The following is a 19,509-nucleotide window of genomic DNA, read 5'->3' on the forward strand; positions in this document are numbered from 1 at the left end:
CGCCCCGGGGAAGAAGGAGCCGGCGCCGCCCGGGCGGTCTCCATCACCGGCGCTCCCGGGCAGCGGGGCCCCCGCGCCGCTGCTTCGCCCCGGGGTGCCCCTGCCGCCCCCCCTCCCTGCCCTTCGGGGAGGGCGACGATGTCCGGCAGCATGGCGAGGAAGGTGCAGCCCTTCACCATCAGCACCAAGCTCTCGCTGCCCAAGTGTGCCGCCGACTTCCCCGCCGACGCCTGCCCCGGCATCTCCCTCGCCTCCGCGCTGGATAACCACCACGGCCTCCGCCGCAGCCTCAACGAGCGCATCTCCCTCTACCTGGCCCAAGCCCGGGCCAGCCCCGCCGCCCCCGGGAGCCAGCCCCGCAGCCCCAGCCCCGGCGAGGACGGGGGAACCGAGGAGGAGCGGCTGAACCGCAGCTCCCTCGCCCGCTCCATTAAGAAGATCACGCTGTCCAACTGGCATGGGGAGGCTGGCACGGGGGATGCGGGGGGACCCAGGAGCCCTGTCCGGACCACCGGCGGCGAGAGGAACCATAACAACAACAACAGCAGGCCGGGGAAAGCACAGTTCAAGGTAAGCGCGCCCTGTACCCCGCGCCCTGCTCTCTCCCCGTCTTCCCCGCGGTTCCCTGCTCCTGGCTGCCAAGGGATGGATGGGTCCAGGGAGGGCTGCTGCGCCCTGGCAAGGGGATCCCTGCTGCTTTGTCCCCATGTCCTCCTGGCAGCACTCACCGCGAGGCTCCTGGGGTAATCGCTTTTCCTCACGCATCCCCCCCCATGCACTTCTTGCTACCGTCGTGCTGGAGGTCTTTGCGGGTGAGCTGAGTGGAGTTCTCCCTAAGGGCTAAGATGTCCCAGAAAAGCTCTGCCCCAGCTACTGAGGGCTCTGCTCCTGGATTGCCCATAATGGTGCAGTTGGGGAGGAGGGGGGAGCTGGGAACTCACTCTCCCGTTTACCAAAGGGGAAACGGAGGCTGGGAGAAGGGAAGTGACTCATGAAGAGCCACACAGCCAGGCAGAGCTGGGACAAGGCTAGGAGCAGGACCCAGGACTCCCAGCACCCTGCCCTCCGAGTCTGAGTGCTATCAGGCATGGAGGTCTGAATCCATCAGTGGATTGGCCTGGGAAGACCCCCTGTGTGGCTGGGATGGGGCGGAAAGCAGTTCGGAGAGACCCTGCCATCGCTGGCAATAGCAGGCAGGAACTCCTTGGGATTTAACTCTGACCTGCAACAGCTGGCTTCCCGGCGGGATAGCGCTAGGGAGAGCCGCACAGCCCACTGCCAAAACCCTTGTCTTCATTGCCAATAAAGGCCAGGCACAGCCTTACAAGAGCTGCCGCTTCCTCCAGCACGCAGGCAGCTCCTGGCTGGGCGGCCGGAGTCTGCGCAGCCCAAGGGGCATCGGCACGAGGGCTCCCCTCTTTCATATAAGGTAGGGACACGTGCTCAGCGTGGTGGTGTGGGGCAGGACTCTCGGGGGGGCTGCCAGGAGCAGTTCCCCTTCCCTGTCCAGCCTGAGCTGCCTGTGGGGAGAAGCTGTGAGGTGGGGGGGGGCAGGCTGCGAGATGGAGCTTTGGGAAGGAGGGAGCCAGAGCACGGGGTAGAACATAGTTTAGGCAGGATGACAGCCAGAGGAGAGGAAGGAACGTGTCCCCTTGCACAGGGCATGTTAGGGCTTTCCCAAACGTGCCCTCGCCCCCCCCACCCCGGCCCTTGGCTCTGTCCTGTAGGAACAGGGGACTCCTCTGGGATGAGCACAGCCCAGGAGGGCCTGGCCCTGCTTGTCTCGCTCGTGGGAAGTCACCAGCACCCCCTCTTCTGTGGGAATGCAGTGAGTGTGTGTGCTGAGCTAATTTTGCTTTGTAACGAGGGACAGAAGTGTCCGCAGAGGCAGCAGCTGAGGCCATGCCATGAAGCTCGGGGTGCTGCTGGGGAGCGGTTAGCGCAGCACCCCACGGGCGCCCGGGAAGGCACGGCTCTCTCCTCTCCCAGCCTTCCTTCACACGGCTCCCTCCTCTCCCAGCCTTCCTCCACACGGCTCCCTCCTCTCCCAGCCTTCAGCTGCTGCGAGAGTTTGTTGTTTTGCTGGATCGAGGACCCCACTCCGGTCAGAGGGACCGGGGAGGAGGGGTAGTCCCAGTGGAGCAGCTCTGCGGGAAGGATGAAGTCATCCTTGTGCCGGCAGCCCTGTTTTCCTGTGGCTGATGACGGATCGCGAGACGGGGACGTTAAATAAAGCTCCCGTGTCACCTGCGGGCTCGTCTCCCACGGCTGAGCCCGGAGCCGGGGCTTGTGGGCTGCAGCCCACGTGGGACGCTGCTGCCCAGGAGAGCGGCTTCCTACGGTCTTGTGTCCCATCAGCACTTCATGTTTAGCTCCCTGACGTTCCCTTAACAGGCATCTGAACCTCTTGGCCCCATGGTAAGGCGGGGGGGTGCCTTCTCCTTCTGGCACCCCCCCCCTGCCAGACACACTGAGCTCTCACTGCGCCTGCCAGGCTGTGACTCAGCCTCGCTCCCTGCCTGCTCTTCCTGCTTGGGATGGGATGCTGTGGTGTGGTGCAGTGGGCTGTCCTCTGCAGCCACCGGCTGGGCTCTGCTGGCCCCTGGAAAGGTCCGGTGGTGCTGGTCTCCCAGGGGCTTTAGGGTTGTTAGGCTGTTTGTGAGGCTCCGAGCCTTTCTGGTGACAGCAGCTTTAGTCCTGGGGGCAGCTGTCCATGTTTGGACTCTTTTGCAGTCATGCAGTGACAGTAGGAAGCCCCTTTCTGTGCAGGGAGGGAGTCCTGGTTTGAGTGGGTTGGTTCCCCCTTGGATGCTGTCCCCAGTCTGGAGCAATCTGAGCACTGGTGGGCTGAATTCAGCTCTGGCTGATCCACCACCCCATTTGCTGCAGTCTGAGGAGGGGGTGTCGGGGTGGTACACGTTGCCCACCACCTCGTGTTGCCCCCTACGTGCTTCGATGGCTGTTGCAGAGACAGCGAGGTGGTTCTGGGGAGGGAGTAGAAGGAGGTCCTTAAATTGGCCCTGCTACCTCCAACAGCCCAAGAAAAGATCCATGCACAGAGGATAGGAGTGACTGCCCTTGTGCATGATCCAAGCAATCCCACGCACCTCTCCTCCTGGGGCTGGGCTCCATTAAGGATAAGGTAACATGGAGTTCATCCTGGACCTCCTCTCTGTGCCTGGCTGTGGCTCCTGGACTTCCTTCCTTCTGCCTCTCCTGCTCCCACCCTCGCCCTGGCCCCGCAGGAGCCCTTCCCTGCAAGTCAGCTGCCCCCTTAACTCTTACCTCCTGGCCAGGCAGTCAGGGATGGGCAGCTGAGAGGATTCAGGTTCATGCTGGTGGAATTAATGTCCTCTTGTGCCCTCACACCTATGCCCTGCTTTCCTGCAGAAGGGCAGGGGGGGGTCGACCCTGAGTGTCCTTAAATGACCACTGTATGGGTTTCTGCTGGCTTTGGAGTCAGTTCAAGGGGGAAAAGGGGTATGTGTGAGCAGAAATGGAGAAGGCACCAAGCAAAGCAAGCTTAGGAGGTCTTGCAACTTGCTGAACACATGGGAGGAGGCGCAGATGCTGCCCGGAGAAGCCTGACCTGAAAGCATGTGGACACTCTTTGGTCCCCTCTGGGATGGTCGAGCACTTCCAGGCTCACGGCTGCACCTTCCCATCTCTAGGTCTTCCTCAGGAAGGATGTGGATGCAGAGGATGAGCAGCAGGAGGCTGGGAGCCGCCGGGCTGGTGGTTTCTGCTCTCCAGTGGACCGAGGTTCCCCCTTCTATGCGGTACGTCTCCCTGCCCTTGCCGTTTTGGAAGGCCTGACCCAGGGATGCAGCTTGAGACTGAGCAAGTGGGGGCGGTCACTGGTGGTCTGCCCAGACGTGGATGGAGCCTGACTGCTTTAAATGAGTGAGGGGACAAGCTGGGCGTGTTGGGGTGAGGGGTCAGCCCGCACGCCAGTGCTGCCATCACTTTGGAGGGAACTGGATTATGAGCTACTCCAATCCTGACCATGTCAAACGAGTGAAGATCCCAGATTTGCCAGAGGGCCTGAGAATCTGTTTTTTAAAAAAGAAAGAAAAAAAAAAAAAGACAGAGGATTTCTGTAGTTCTTGTGGTCAGGCAGGCAGGCTTTGAACAGCAGCTCCCATGCCATCAGCGGGGCAGCACATGCCAGAGTGCTTAGAGAGCCTGAAACAGTTGCCCGAACCACGCTGTTCCGTGGGGCTGGGACCCTGCAGGGCAGCTCCTGCCCACCCCCCTTGGGGAGGAAGGGTTGCTCCAGGACTGCTCAGAGAGGCTGTGGAGTCTCCTTCTCTGGGGACATTCAAACCTGCCTGGATGTGTTCCTGTGTGGTTTAGTCTAGGTGATCCTGCTCTGGCAGGGGGGTTGGACTAGATGATCTTTCGAGGTCCCTTCCAACCCCTAATGTTCTGTGATGCTGTGACCCCAGGAGCGATTTCTGCCTGGTGTGAGGAGGCAGCGAGCCCTGCACCTCCAGATTTCTCCTGAAAATGCTCAGGCTCCTATGTGCCATCTCACCAGCCTGGGGTGATGCAGAGCTGAGGGACAGCCTGGTAATCCTCATCTGGGGCTGCAAAAGCCACTGGCACGGCCTCAGGGTGCTGGGAGAGAACCCCAAATGTGTCAGTGGAAGAGTGGGATCGGGAATAAAGCAGGCTGACATACTTTATTTGGGTTTCTAAAACGCTCCTGGGAGGTGATGGGGAGAGGGTCCCTGTGGTGGCACGCTGACCTCCCACCCTCTGCCCACCTCAGCTGGCAGGACCCCTGGCATCATCACCCCGGAGAGAGAGCCCCAAGAGCAAGGAGCCCACCGTAGCAGCAAGATGCGGCAGGCGAAGCAGCGCAGTAGCAGCCCCCCTCCTCGACCCGAGCCCTCTGGTAGCCCAGTTTAACCGGGAGATGCTTCAGGTGAGGCCAGCTGGGGTGCCCGCCCAAGGGGCTGCGTGGGGAACGGGGTGGGGGGGCCACCGGCAGCCTTTCATGTGAGCTGCGGGGTGGGGTGCGCGGCGGGGAAGGCTGAACTCCTGGCCCCGAGCGAAGCCGTGGTTGTGGCATGAGATCATGTTTGGCCGCCTCTCCCTGGCTGCCGGCCCCGGGGAGAGGGGGTCAAACCGCACCAGGGCCCTGCTTCCTCCCCACGTGCGCACGCTCCTCCCGTCCCCCATCCTCCTCCTCCTCCTCTTCCTTCTCCCAGCCCCTGTTCCTCCCCATCGTGGGAACAGGGAAAGGGGGGGGTGTGGGTGGGTGGGGGGTGCTGCTTCCATGCCTTGCTGTGGATGGTGCACAGGCACTTGCACTGGGGAGCAGGGCGCAGAGAGAAGAGATGCCTCATGCAGGGATGTCCCATGTGGAGCCCCCCAGTCTGGCCTGCCTGGGGGTCCCGGCTTCTCCTGCTGGGCTGGGGCAGATGCTCAAGAGAAGTGAGATGCTGCTCTCCTTCCAACCCCATAGCCATCAGTGCTGTCCTGAACCCCTTTGCTGGCCTGTTGGTGCTCAGAGCAAAAGGGTTGTTGGCCAAAAGGGTGCCCTTCGGCCCCTGCTGTGGCTTTGGAGGGGCTTGGGTTTGGGTCCCCAAAGCTGTGTCCTTGGAGCACCCAGCCATGTGGCTCTTCCCACCTTGCAGGCAGAGGGTTGGGTGCGAGGCAAGCTGTGGGACCTGAAGGATGGCTGTGACCTCCAGGACTGGGAGGAGGTGGCTCAGACCCTGCAGCGGGACATGAAGGACTTTGAGAACACTCTGATAAAGCTCAACCAGGTGAGGCCGGGCAGCGATACAGGTCCCGTTCCCTGCCGCACCCGTGTCCCCAGGCTCTCCACAGCGGAGGGTCCCTGGGAGCCTCTGACGCTGAGCTGGGTTCCTTGGCCCCACAGATGGGCGAGCAGCTGATGATGTGGCGGGCGAGCCCCAGTGCTGACGGGGTGCGGAGGCAGCTGCTGGCCCTGCGGGACCAGTGGCAGCTCCTGAAGCAGACAGCTGCCAGCCAGAGCAAGGCCCTGGGAGGGCTGCGGAGCCTGCAGGACTTCAACAGGAAAGCGGAGCGGCTGGAAGCGTGGATCAGGCACAAGGTGTGGGGTGTGGGGCGTGCAACCTAGGGAGGGGGATGGTGTGGTTGTCCCCCTGCCTTCTCATGCCTTCCCTTGGCCCAGGAGGAGAAGCCCTCCCTGGCAGCCCTCCTGCAGGGAAGTCCAGACAAGATCCAGCTCACCCGCCGCATCCTTGACTTGAAGCAGGTGAGAGGCTGCTGGGGGGGCACCACCGGCATTCTGGGGACCCCGAGCCCCACAAGGCTGGGGCAAGATGCAGGTCCCCGAGAGGGGAACAGGAGATGGCTTAGAGATGCTGATGCCTGTGTCCCTGCTGGGGCCAGGAGGAACAACAGTTTCAGAGCCTGCACGAGGAGCTGAACAGCCTGGCCCACAAGCTGGAGAAACAAGGCAAAAGCGAGAGCAGGAGCATCTCGGCGCGGCGCAAGCACCTCAACAAAACGTGAGCAGAGGAGGCACGGGCTGAGCAGGGCCAGGCTGGGTGCTGGGAGCTGACAGGCTGGGAAGCAGGACCTTCCCCTGAGCCTCTCGTCTGCTTCTCTTCACCCCAGCTCTGCTGGGCTCCCCAGGGGAGGGGAATGGGATGCCCTTCACCTCTCCCTGTCTGCCCACACAGGTGGCTGCAGCTGCAGGGGACCCTGAAGGAGCACCACGAGGCTCTGCAGCTGGCTCTGGAGGTGGCTGCCTTCCTCCAGCAAGCAGACACCTTGCTTGGGTCCATCCACACCAAGGTACTGGTACTGGCGTCAGTGTCAGCCTGGTGCAGGGCTGTTGGTGCCCAGAGCAAAACTGGGTGGGCTGCACTTTGCTGTTGCTGCTGTGGTCCCAGGACCCTCAGCCTTGGGTTCAGGGAGAGACCTGAGAGGTGGGGTTTAGTGTAAGAAGGGGAGCCAGGGCAGCCAGCTCAGCTTTGCAGCATCTCTTTCTGCCAAAGCTGAGGCCAGGGTCCGATCCGCCTCCTGCCACTGACTGCAGCTTTTTCTTACAGCAGAGGAGCATCTGTGGTGTGGGGAAGCCAGGGGAGGGTGAGCCATGCCGGGATCGGGATGTCAGGGACATAGCCAGCCAGGTGATGGTAAGTACAAGGCTCTTCCTCATCCTCTGAGCCTCAGGGAGCACCCCAACAGAGGGGGGATGTGTGTCTTCCCGGGTCAGTGCTGGCACCAACAGAGCTGGGGGCTTGGTGTGCACCCCGTGGCTGTGTGATGGATGAGGGGGCTGCCTCAAGGGCATCTAGGGGCCAGGCTTGGTGCCTGATGCCTCTCCAGCTCTTGCAAGGCCAGTGGTGGGTTCCCGTCACGCACTCACACTGCAGCTGTGGTGGCTTGTCCCTTGCCAGCCATGTCACTGCTCCCTGGCTGCTCTCTCCTCCAGATGCTGGATGTGACTGTGTCCCAGCTCCTCAGCCTGCAGCCCAGCCTGGCAGCCCGAGTTGTCCCCAAGCACCGAGATGTCAAAGAGAGTTGGGCACAGCTCCAGCAGGCACTGAGGTACGGCCCCAACCCTGACGCCCGCAGTGCTGGAGCCAGAGCCTGGGGCAGTGACCTGGGTTAGCCCCTGGTAGGCTCTCTGGGGCACCAGCTCCAGTTAAGGTCTCTCTTTTCTCCCTCCTCTGTTCCCCTGGGCCTCCCTTGTGCCCCTTTCCCAGGACGGAGAAGCCTCCGGTGCTGGGGAGCAGCTCCCCGAGGGGCGAAGCTGTGGCTGCGAGCACAGAGCGCCGAGGGGATGAGAGTGGCCGTGGGGCAGTGGGGAAGGAAGCAGGAGACAAGAGGACAAGAGGTCCTGGGAGCACGGTGAGCATGGGATGTCCACAGCACCTCCTCTGGAGGAAAAGGGGCGAGCTTGTAGGAAAGGGGTTTGAGCACTGGGTGAACCTCAAGTGGGTTTCACCTGTGACCTGGCCCCTTGCTTATGGGAGGTCATGAGAACCAGGCCCTGGGGCAAAGTGATGCACGCTTCAGGCTGGCAAAGGAGGGACTGGAGCCTTTGTGCCCTAGGTGCCAAAGAAGGAGAAGGATGTACCAGGGAAGGTGTCTGAGCATGGGAGAGGTGAGGAGAGCAGTCCTAGCTCTCCAGCAATGGGACAGCCCCCTCATGGAGGGGACAGCAAAAGGTAACAACTCGTGGAGGTGGCTGGGGGAGAATGGAATGGACCTAGAGAGGATGGGAGTCCCCTGTGCAAGGGGCAAGCTGGCCTGACTGTCCCTGTCTCTGCAGGAGGAGGAGAGAGGCAGAGGCTGAGTGGGGAGGACAGCAGCCAGAGCCCCGGGTGCAGGACATCTGCCAGGTGCTGAATGTTGTAACGTCTCCCCAGGAGTCCCCTTTGCTCCTAGGCCAGCCAGGGGAGCTGGTGTTGCAGGGGGACTCCCTTCCCTGGCCCCCTCCTGCTGCTTGTGGGCATGGACGCTTGCGCACGCGTACCCACCCCTGATCTGGGCACTCACCTGCCACTTCTCTCTGCTCCTCGGCAGACTGCATCCCCGCACAAGGAGAACGTGGGTCCCAGTGTCCCCTCATGTCCCACTGGGGACAGAGAGAGCCTGGGGGCAGCACGGATGCAGCGGCAGCTCCCCAACCCCAGGTCCAGCCCCAGATTTGCGCTGCAGGTGTGCACCTTCAAGTGTGGGGTTGCAGGGGTTGGGGGGAACACCAAGCAGGTTCTGTCCTAACCAGCCTCCCTGCCTCCCAGGAGGGACCAGTGCCAGGAGGGGCCCCGGGAAGCCCACCAGTGGAGGCCATGCTGCAGGAGCTGGGGGAGCTGTGGGAAGACTTGCAGAGGAAGCACCAGGAGAACGGCGCTGTGCTGCGGGAAATTGATAAGGTGCGTGGTGGCACAGCTGGGGTGGGCACGGAGGCACATCCCAATCCCAACAGCTTGCCAGGGGTCAGCAAATGAAGCCAGTGCCTGTGGGAATGGGAGCCACAGCAGCAGCGCTGCCATCTCCAGCTGGCCTCGTGGCTCACCTAAGCTGTCAGTGCCCTGGGGTACCAGCATAGCTCCTGCCTCCCCTGGGTGGCTCAGGAGCCAGGCTTGACGGGCTCCCCGCTCTCCCCACAGGCACTGAGGCTGGTGGCAGAGCTGGACCGAGCCGAGCGGTGGCTGCAGGCCGTGGCTGGGCTGCTCTCGGAGCCAGCCACCATGAGAAGCCCAGCTGAGCTGCGCCAGGACTTGGAGGAGATGAGCCAACTGGAGAGGCAGCTCCTGCTGTGTGGCCTCAAGCTCCAGGCACTGCAGGAAGAGGCAGCGGGCCAATCGCCCACCGAGCATGAGGCAGCGAGGAAGATGCAGGGGAAGGTGGAGATGGTGGAGGAGAAGTGAGTCCCTGGGGAAAGTGCCTCCTTTCTGGTCCCTGGGAAGGGCTGGCAGGAGGATGCTTGCCCCAAGGAGGCAATGGGTGTGCTGGCACCCGTGACACCCAGCTGCCCCTGCAGGTTGGCACGGGTGCAGGCGGCCCTGCGGCGCCGTGCAGCAGACCTGCGTGACTCCCTGGTGCTGTCCGAGTTCCTGCAGGACCTGCAAGAGGAGGAGGCGCGGAGCCGGCAGGCACCTGCAGTGGTGAGTGGCAGGGCCGGGTGTCCCTCACAACCGCCTGGGACCTGGGACTGGCCCAAGGGTTGGTCTGTGGCTGGCAGGGGCTCCCCATGACTGCCTTGCTCTGGCCCGGCTGCCTGGGGGTTGCTCGCCGTCGCCCTCATGACTGGTGTTTCTCTTGGCTTCAGCCAGGGAGCGGGCGATGCAGCTCACAGGGCTCTTTCCCCCAGCTCTCAGCCAAGGCCGGGCAGCCACCAAGCAGTGAGGACATGAGCCGCCCCTTAGGAGAGCTGCAGGAGGCCGTGGAGATGCTGAACGACGTAGCGAAGGAGCGGGAGCGGGTCATGGAGGTGGTGGCGGAGACCGAGACCCTGGAGCGACTGGTAGGGGATTACAGGCAGGGCTTCTGGGGATGCGGCCAGGTGGTCCACCTGTGGCTGAACGTGCCAGATAGTTGGGTTGGGGATGTGCCCTGGCTGGTCCTGGTGGGACATCAGGGTGACGGGATACATGGGCACTGCTCTGTGTGAGAATGGTATCCTCACCAGTCCTGTGGCTGGCACTCTCTGCTCTTTTGTAGGCCCGTGGCAGGGTGCCCCCAGGCTGGGGTGGGCTGGGGCTGTATGGTGAGTGGTAGCACAGGGCGCTCTACACCTGGGCTCATCTCTCTTCCCTCCCTCCTTCACCCATCCAGGTGGCAGAGGTGTCCCCACGCCTGGAGGCCCTTCGGTGCAGAGCCGAGGCACTGGCTCGAGACACTGCCCAAGCAGAGAGTGGCTTCGCTGCTGTGAAGAGCGAGAAGGACCTCCAGGGCCTTGAGGGCTTGCTAAGCCAGCAGCAGGAGATGGAGGTGAGGCCTGGGGAGCACCGTGGCCTGCCATGGGGGGGGATGTGTCCCAGCTGGCCGAGGCTGTCCTGGGGAGGCACCGGCTCCTGGGTGTTCAGGTGTCATAAGCCTTGGCGCGACGCAGCAGGCTGGGCTGGAATTTTCCAGCAGAGCTGAGCCCTGCCCCGCTCTGCTCCCCTCTGCCAGTACAGGCTGGGCAAGGGGAGAGAGCTTGCGTCAGCTCCTGTGTGCCAGCGCCTGGCTGCCAGCACCTCACTCATCTTCCTGCCAGCGGGGAGTGACTCATGCGGGCAGAATGGGGAAACCAGGCGGCCCTCTGCTCTGCCCGTCCTCCCCGCAGAGGGGGGCTCTGTCCCCTTCCCACAGCCCCTCCATCGCGGCATCTCCCCCCTCCGTCCCTACATCCCAGAACGCAGGGGAGCCCAGCCTGGGTGCAGAGGGCTTGGATAGACCCTGAACCTTTTCTGCCTTTAGTGTGTGGTGTCGGAGGTGCTGCGGGGACGGCTGGAAGAGCTGGAGAGGGCAGCTGCCCGCTTGCAGGACCTCTGTCCCGCTCGGCTGTGCCCCGTGAGCCAGGAGGTGCAGGGGACGCTGCAGGCCTGGGCAGGGCTGCGGGAGCTGCTGCGGAAGACCCGGCTCCGTGTGCAGCAGGCCAGCCGGCTGCGGCACTTCTTCAAGGATTACTTGGCCATGATGTAAGTGGCAGTGCGGAACTGTCTCCACAGTGGCTGCAGGGGGGAGCTGCTGGGAGCCTGGTGTTGCCAGAGCATGGGCTGCTGGCAGGTCCCTGGGCAGTGCCAGGGCTGCAGCCAGGCAAGACCATGGGGAGTCAGGAACGAAGGGCTGCACCAGGCAGAGCTACTCACCGTGAAGCAGCCCCATGGCATCTTGCCGTGCCTTCCCAGACTTGCTGCTACCCCAGTGAGCCAGGGAACAGCTTCCCCGGCGTCTGCAGGGCTGGGGAGGGGCTGGGTAATTCCTCAGCCCCCCTCAAGCCATCTTTCATGTGCCTACAGCTCCTGGACAGAGGACACACGGGCTCAGATCTTCTCTGAAAGCCCAAGTGGCCTCCCGGAGACTCCATGTGAGGAGCTGGAGAGGAGGATCGAGGGGAAGCTTAAGGAGTTTGAGGCGCTGGCAGCAGTGGGGCAGCAGCTGGTGTCTGAAGATCACTACCTGAGTGGGACGGTAAGGGCGAGGAGTGGGGAGAACCACCTCACCCCCCAAGGTGCAGGCACAGAGCCCTGGTGCATGGTATGGAGGTAGCCAGGCATCCCTGGGCTGCTCAGGGCTGGCTTTCACCCAGCAATGGGTGCTGAGACCTGGGGTATTGCAAAGTGATCCCGTCCCCCTCCCAAAACGCCCCTGAATTGCTCCATAGTGGGGTGTCCTGGTAGGGACAGTGTCACTGGGACAGGGTTCCTTGCGAACTGGCCAGCATCTCACTTCTCCCCTCAGATAAAGGAACGCTTGGAAGAGCTGCAGAGCATGCTGGGCTGGGTGCTGGTGCGCTGGCGAGCACAGAGGCAACAGCGGGACCCAGGGAGCAAGCAGGAGAACAGAAAGGACCCAGAGAGCCCCTCAGACACATCACCCACCAGCCAAGTGAGTACCCAGCCATGCTGAGACCACCCCGGAATGGGACTGGCCTCGGGGCTGAGGGCAGCAGAGGCCCTGGACAAAGTGGATGGTGCAGAAGTAGGGGAGGGCCATGTCATGCTCATGGAGGTGATACCCTGGGACGCTCAGGGGTTCAGACAGGGCAAAGGTAAAGTTGTCCTCGGGAAGCGAGGACAACCCTTCTTCCACGTGCCCTCTTGCTTTGCTCCCCAGGAGCAGCGTGCCCCATGTGCTCATCCCTGTCTGGAGAGCACCCGCAGCCCGGCGAGGCTCACACCCTGCTCCCTCCCCGAGCCCGTGCCAGGAACAGAGCCGCAGGGAACGGCGGGCTCCCCGCTGGCATCGGCCCTCTCGGATGCTGTGTCAGCAGAGGAGAGGAGCTGGGAGGAGCCCAGCAGCTCGACACCCCACAGCATGGGACCCGCTGAAGAGGCTGTTGTCTGGGACCCTGCTGAGACCTCCACGGTGCTGCTGCCGCCGCGGGGCCCCACCGGGCTGGGGGGGACGGTCAACCTCATTCTCAGCATTGGCAAGAAGGGTGAGAAGAAGAAGGTGCAGATGGTAACCAGCAGTGAGCAGCCAGGCGAGGAGGTGCTGCAGATGGTACGTGGGGGACAGTAAGCTGTTTTGGCAGGACTGGGGAGGAGTTCCCAGCACCCATTTTGGGGCCAGTCACTGTGGCTCTCTAGAGCTGTACCCCCATGCAGAACCAGGGCAGGGTCTTTGAGGGCTGTGGTGTAGCCCCTGTGATGGGATCCCCCCAGGCTGTTTCCAAGAGCTGTTGGGGCTGTGTCAGTCTCAGGAAAGGGACCTTTATCTGTGCTGCCCCAGCGATGTCTGAGGGCTGAGAACCAGCTTTTGCCACCCCCTTTTTTTGCCTGCGCTCTCCTGCTCTAGCTCCTCACCTGCTCTGCCCTCAACTCTCTCTGTCTCTCTCTTCCCCCTGCTCAGCTCCCTGCCACTAAACCCTCAGGCTGTAAAACCTTTTGGAAGCGTTGCCAGGGGCTTTTAGGAAACACTTGGGGTAGTTTAAAGCGAAAGAGAAAGCCGCCTCGCCAGCCGGTTGAAGAGGTAAAGTCCCCTGGGGAGGCTGCATGCCGGGCAGAGTGGCTGCATGGCGTGACCTCGCCTGCTACCCAGCCACCCGGCCGTGCCACTGTGCCTTGCTGGTGGTGGGGAAAGGGGAAACCCTCCCAGTGCTGCGGGCTCCAGAGCGTGGGTGCTGGGGCATGTGAGGAGGGGGCTTAAATGGGGCTGTCCGCAGTCTATTCCCCTGGGTAAGTGGTTTTGGTGGCCACAGGAAGCACAGCAAGCCACTGCTGTGGGGCACCAGCAGTCCCTCCTGCAGCCTCTGAAGGGGGCACAGTTGGATGTGGCCACATGAGGATGCACGTGTTGTGGGGGCATGCGCCAGGGTGCATGTTTTGTAACCCCAGGGCTGGGGCTCGGTGTTCTGCTGGAGCTTTCATCTGTTTGTTGCATGGTGGGGCTGAGTGTAAGGAGCCCCGAGGGCCGGCATGGCCAGGCCCCATGGTGCAGTCCAGGGGAGAGGGCAGGGGGCCAGAGAGGCTGGAGGGTTAGGGGCTGCCGGGCTGCCAGGACAGCTGGGGGTAATAGGCACTCTCCAGCTAAGGGATACAGGCAGATGCTCCTCTGGCTCCTGCAGGCAAAGCCTTTGCTTTCATCTTTGTGGCCCAAGAAACCCAGGAGATGGGCTGTGCTGGAGAGGGTGTCTGAAGAAGGGAAAGGGGCTGTGCTCAGCCCCTGCCCTTAAGTTTGCCTGCCTTGCTGCCTGAGGACATGCAGGGGCAGCAGGGACAGGCAGCAATGATTGCTGCCTGCATGGTCACCTGGAAGTGATGGCTTGGAAGGCAGCAGTGTGAGGGGAGAGCTGTATGGTACAGACAGCCCCTGCTGCACCGCACCTGGGGGTCTCCATCATGGGCAGAGATTCCCCTATCTGGCTCTTCCTTGCCTGCAATAGGTTGGGAGCAGCCCTCAGGGGACTGAGGTGAAGCCGTGCAGCTCCCAGCTCTGCATGTGCTACTGGTGAGCGTTTTCAGCTGCCTTGGCCCCCAGCCCTGGCTCCCTGCTTGCCCACACACAGCATGGAGACAGGGCGGTCGGTGCAGGGTGATGGATGCTCTGGTCATGGGTGGGGGTCACCTCTCACTCTTTCTCTGTGTCCCCAAGGCGCAGGTGGAAGCTGGGAAAGCCTCCAGCATGAAGCGGCCGCCCACCATCATCCACCGCTCTCTGGCCTGCAGTGGCGGGACACCAGCCACCTCCCACACCCTGCCCAAAGCTGGGTCGGGCTCCCTCTTCAACAGCCTGCAGAGGCGGGAGCGGGCGCGGGCCGAGCAGGCGCGGCTGCTGACGCTGCAGGGCATCATGGGGGCGAACTCCCTGCAGCCCGCGCCCGAGGAGCGCCACGGCCCCAGTAACACGTGGCCTCAGAAGTGTGGCCGGAAGAAGGGGGGTCCTGAGGCGGCCACCGCTGCACCCCCACTTGGGGAGCTGCTGCTCTACGTCAGGAACCCACTGGTGCGGGACATTGACGCTGAGTGTGGGGTGGCCCCTGGGGACTCCCGCCGCCCTGACCCAAAATGCCCCCACCTGTCCCTGGGCTCCGTGTTCAGCCTGGAGCTGCCCCGGGATGCGGTGGTCCTCGGGTGTCACCAAGGGGCCACAGCAAGGCCGGAGGAGGCAGAGGGACAGGAGCAGAGGCAAGGTGAGAGCGTGAAGCCATGGCACCCCACAGGCACATGTGGAGTCAGATGGCAGGAGGAGAAAGATGTGGATGGTCACGGTCCCCAGGGGCCTGGCAAGGGGCTGCAGACATCCCCCAAGCACGAGCAAGGAACGTGGTTCAAGGAGGTGAGCTTCAACCCCAGCTACAGCTGCCAAAGGGCACTCCGCACTAGGGAGGAGCACTGGAGCCCACGGCGCCCTGGCAGCGCCAGCAAAGACCTCCTGGACTTCAGGCCAAGCAAGCCATCCCACGTCGGCGCGCTGCGTGAGCGGGTCAGCCAAGACGGGGACAAGCTGCCCGCCCGGCTGGGCCAGGACGGCAGCCCCAGGACCATCGGCGTGGCCAGGCATCGCGAAGCTGCCTGGTTGGAGCTCGGGTCGTCCCCTGCCAGCGTTCCAGGCAGGGCAGGAGCCGGCCCTGGCGCTGCCCGTGCACAGCGGCCAGTTGGCAGCAGCCAGCCCCGAGGGTCCCCGGCTTCCCCCACCGCCCCCACCCAACTCTCAGTCTTTGAGTGGGCACTGGGGGCACCAGAGCCCCCCAGCCCTGTGCTGGGCACTGGGGAGGTGTGCCACCCTGCCCACGGGGAGTTTGAGGAAGAGGAGGAGGAGCTGCAGGCCATCTGGGATGAGGCGGGCAAGCAACGGGCATGCAGCCCAGCAGCAGGCAGCTGTGTGCGCCGTGGGCCAGGGAGCGGGGCGGACAGCCTACCCAGCCCCGACACCACCGCCAGCGGGCCCCTCATCCTCTCATCAGCCAACAACGTTCTGGTGGCCAAGTTCACCCTTCCCACTGCTGCCCAGCTCCTCCGCAGCCCAGCGGGAGAGAAGAGCCCTGGTGTGGGGCACAGCGGCAGCGGCAGCCCCAGTGGGCATGGGGTGTCCCCCCATACTGAGGAGCTGGTGTCCACAGCACCCTTGGATGACCCTGGTGCCTGGGATCGACGGAGGCATGGGGAAGAGGAGAGAGAAGGCAGCAAGGTGGGAGCTGTGAGCCAGGGGGGCTCTTCTTCCATGTTGGGCAGAGGGTCAGGGGCCGCCCCAGGCAGCATGTGGGCTACCCATTCAGCCTGTGTTTGGGATTCCTCCATTCAGGTGGCCCCTTTTGCTCCAGCTGGGGGGATGGGGAAGAGCTAAGCGCTTAATTTGGGGGTCCCTGCAGCACAGCGCTGACGGGTGGGTTGCCCACCAGGGATGGGTCAGATGGACCCTGTGCACCTGGGGGCTGAGCTGACAGAGGGGCTTTGCTCACCCCTTGTCCCCTTGCAGGCACTCCCCAGTAAAAATGAGTTCCAGATGATGGAGGGGACGCTGGAAAGGAAGCACGTGTTGCAGACAGGAGGGAGGAAGGTACAGGCATGGTTGTGGCTCTCATTTGGGACTGAGGTGCTGGGACATGGAGGTGGGGGGGGGCGGGGGCAGAGTGTCATTCAGGTTTTGGGTCAGCAGTGAAGCCAGTGATGCTTCTGGCACTACCATGGGGGTCCTTCTGGCCATACTTGGGAGGACAGATCCCACAGGGGCTGGGAGGGAGCATTTTGAGTGGCAGGGGACCCGTCTGTCTTCTCCCAAACCCGCTGGCATCACAGCAGTGTCCCCTGCTTGCATCCTGCAGGCCACCTGCCGTGCCTGGGGCCTCTTCCACGCCGTGCTCATGAGGCAGACGCTGTGCTTCTACCAGGACCGCAGGGACAGCCTCAAGGTGCAGGGAGGGAGGGTGGGGTGGCACAGCAACCGGCGGTGGGTGGGGGGCTGGCAGCAGGGCACCCTCACCCCTGCAGAAGAAGGGGGAAAGCTCCTGCCAGCCCCACCGTTGTTCTTTCTGTTCCCTGCAGAGCTCCGTGGTGGCCCTTCCCCTGAACCTCTCTGGGGCAGTTTGCACCCCAGACACTGAGTACACCAAGAAGACCAACTGCTTCAGGCTACAGTGAGTCACCCCAACCCAGGGCAGCTGGGGTCTGGTAGCCACAGCCTTGCCTAGGTGGAAGGGGCTGTGGGAACAGATGCCCACTGACACCCCCAGCCAGGGCCAGCTCAGTCTGGTGCCCAGACAAGGATTTCCTCCTTTCTCACCTGTTTGCCTTCTTTCTAAGGCTGGTGGGGGCTGTGGCATCTGCGCCCCACATCCATCACATTGTTGACTTGTTTCCCCACCCACCCACCTACCTCCCCACCTACCTCCCCACTGCAGGCTTCGGGATGGCTCCGAGTACCTCCTGAGGGCCCCCTCCCAGCCTCTCATGAACGAATGGGTCTCCAAGCTGCAGCAAAACTCAGGTGAGCAGCCCTTGGTGGCCGTGCAAGGGCCCAGCTCCATGCAGTTATCATGGGCATGTGGCCCCTGCTGAGCCCTCTGATACACTGGAGTGGGAAGGAGTGTGGGGTGAGAAGAGAAGCAGCACGGCGTTGTCTCTGATTTATGCATCCTCCTAACCTGCCTCGGGAATGGCAGTTCTCTGCCAGGCAGGATTTGGAGGCTTTGTTTTCACACCACAGCCACAGTTATAAATCAGGAATAGCAGGGCTGACGTCAGTGGAGCCTCAGCAGCAAAAACCCAGTGTCAGGAAAATTATAATTGTGTCTTGGTTTTCCTCCATCTCCTCTGCAAGGGCTGGAAACCCCTTGCCTGCCCTTCAGGCAAGGACATCTGTAATACTGAGGTCTTCCCACTGCTGTGCCCATACCTGAGGGGGCTTGGACCCCGCCATGAAATTCTAGGCTGGTCTGCAGGGCCAAGAGCTATGGCAAGAGGTCTGAGGGGCCAGGCATGCAGCTCTGGCACCCGGGCAGCTCGGCCAGCCGGAGCTGGGGCTGGCTACGTGGGATGCTCCTGCGTGCTGCCGGCACCCAGCGGGATGTTTGCTGTGCCCCCAGGTTTCCCCGAAGTGGATTACTTCCAGGCAGCAGCACAACGTGTTGAGGGCGCCAGCAGTGCTGGGGGGTGAGTAGCCAGGAGTCCAAGAGCCAGGATTTGTTACTACAACCCTCTCCTATGCTTTCCAGCGTCTGGGCCAGTCTGATTCACTGAATCTCTGCTACTTTCCAGTTCCAGCAAGGTCCCTAGCCCTGGAAGCTCCCACCTCCAGGGACATCATCAGGTCACGACTGCCAAGAGCCAGGAGATCGTGGTGCTACCCCGCTCAAACGCCTGGCTGCAGCGGCCCCTGGGCAGCCCCGACAGCCCAGCTGATGGGGCTGTGGCAGTAGCAGGTGACTTTCCTGCCTCTCTGGGTGACTTTCCTGCTGTCCCCTGTCTCCTCTGCCCAGAGAGGTGGCAGGGAGTTGACCAGGGGAGTCTGGCTCTTGGTCACACTTGAAGTCAGTGGGACCTAGGCCAAGAAACCCAGGCCTCTTTGCCCTCAATGGGGAGGGGGGAGGGACCAGTAACCTCACTTTCTGGGGTACTGGCATAGCCACGCACATTTCCTTGTCCTCTTTGGGGCTCACAGAGGGGTGTGCTGTGGTGGCCTTGCCTTATGACAGCGTCTCCATTTCGCTTCAGAGGTTGTTCACAGGGCCAGGCACAGGGAGCAGCAGTGGTCGCCCAGGGGGTCCCCTGGGCTGTGGGACAACAGCTGCCAAGAAGATGACTACGGGCTGGTGGCCAACAAGAGGAGGTCCTACTCCTTCACCTCAGGTATAGCCCTGGTTTTGCTGTCACCGCCAGGAGGTGGCACCACTGCCCCCCATCCCCACAGACAGGTGCCACGCTGCTCCAGCACCCGCCTGGTCCCACGTCGCTGCACCCTGGGCTGCAGCCCCCCCACTTGGGGAGGGCTCTGGGGGACTGGCAGCACCCGCTGGTGCCCTGCCCTCCACACCGACTGCTCCCTCTTTTAGCCACCTACCAGAAGATCACCACCGTGACCAAGCCCAAGGAGCCGGTGGAGGCCGGGAGCAGCTACTCCGTCACGCTGTACATTGGGGAGCAAGCGCCGGCTGCGCCGCGGGCACGCTGCCACTCCTTCGTGGCCCAGCCAGGGAGCCCGCGGGACATACTGGGGGAGAAGACCCCCAGCCCCCTGCGCCCCAAGAACAAGTCCGTCTTCAAGAAGTTCTTCGGGAAGAAGGAGTGAGACCCAGCCAAGGGGGGAGAAAAGCCCCAGACTTGCCCTTTATCCTCCTCTCGGGTGCCGTCCTGGCCCGGTCTCTGCTCCCAGCACCAGCTCACCGCTTGCCACCTCCCCGGGGGAGAGAGGCTGCGGCAAGCGGCTCCGCTCGGCCCCGGGGCTGCACCGCTCTCCAGCCACCGCTGTCCCTGGCCTCAGCCCAGCGCTGAGCACCCCTGTGCCCACCCGCTGGGGGCCCTCCCTGGGGTGTCGCCAGCTCCCCAGGCATCTTGCTGACACGCAGCACAAGCAGGGGTGGGTGGTCGCTGTTTTTATTAAAAAACAAACAGGCACGTTGTCTGAGAGCGGCTTCCTCCATCCGTACCTCCCAACGCAGAAGGAGAGGGTTTCTGCAAGGTGCTCCCTGCTAAGAGCAGGGAGAGCTTCAGATGGGGCAAGAGGGGGCCCTGCAGCAGGGTTTGGTCCTGCTCAGGAGGAAGCCTGAGCCACCTGGTGCCTTTCACAAAGATGCTTTGGTCCTGTGGGTCCACTGTGCCTGCACCCAGCCCAGCTAATCCCCCGAGACACCCAGGCCCCATTTCCCTGCTGTGGGGAAGCTGCTGCCTGTAAAGCAGATCTTTCTGC

At 63.0% G+C, this 19,509-nt stretch overlaps 1 protein-coding gene across 1 annotated transcript; it reads left to right on the top strand.

The window, feature by feature from the left end:
* Window positions 1-138: 138 nt before the first annotated feature.
* On the top strand, window positions 139-19,221 carry LOC311189423 (uncharacterized protein; the record flags this gene model as incomplete). The annotated part of the gene is made up of 33 exons (XM_084261086.1): window positions 139-570; window positions 3,672-3,779; window positions 4,775-4,930; window positions 5,646-5,777; window positions 5,894-6,088; window positions 6,170-6,253; window positions 6,391-6,509; window positions 6,684-6,798; window positions 7,056-7,142; window positions 7,442-7,557; window positions 7,716-7,860; window positions 8,065-8,180; window positions 8,285-8,354; window positions 8,539-8,673; window positions 8,757-8,888; window positions 9,126-9,382; window positions 9,500-9,623; window positions 9,830-9,982; window positions 10,294-10,449; window positions 10,921-11,141; window positions 11,463-11,634; window positions 11,905-12,051; window positions 12,280-12,669; window positions 13,018-13,137; window positions 14,260-15,795; window positions 16,084-16,164; window positions 16,430-16,516; window positions 16,650-16,741; window positions 17,006-17,091; window positions 17,690-17,756; window positions 17,862-18,025; window positions 18,318-18,452; window positions 18,656-19,221. The coding sequence occupies 33 exons, from the start codon at window positions 139-141 to the stop codon at window positions 18,889-18,891; spliced, it is 6,366 nt and encodes a 2,121-aa protein (XP_084117212.1). The 3' UTR covers window positions 18,892-19,221.
* Between the last annotated feature and the right edge of the window lie 288 nt (window positions 19,222-19,509).

Source organism: Gallinula chloropus, assembly GCF_964237585.1.
Source record: "Gallinula chloropus genome assembly, chromosome: 3".
NCBI lineage: Eukaryota > Metazoa > Chordata > Aves > Gruiformes > Rallidae > Gallinula > Gallinula chloropus.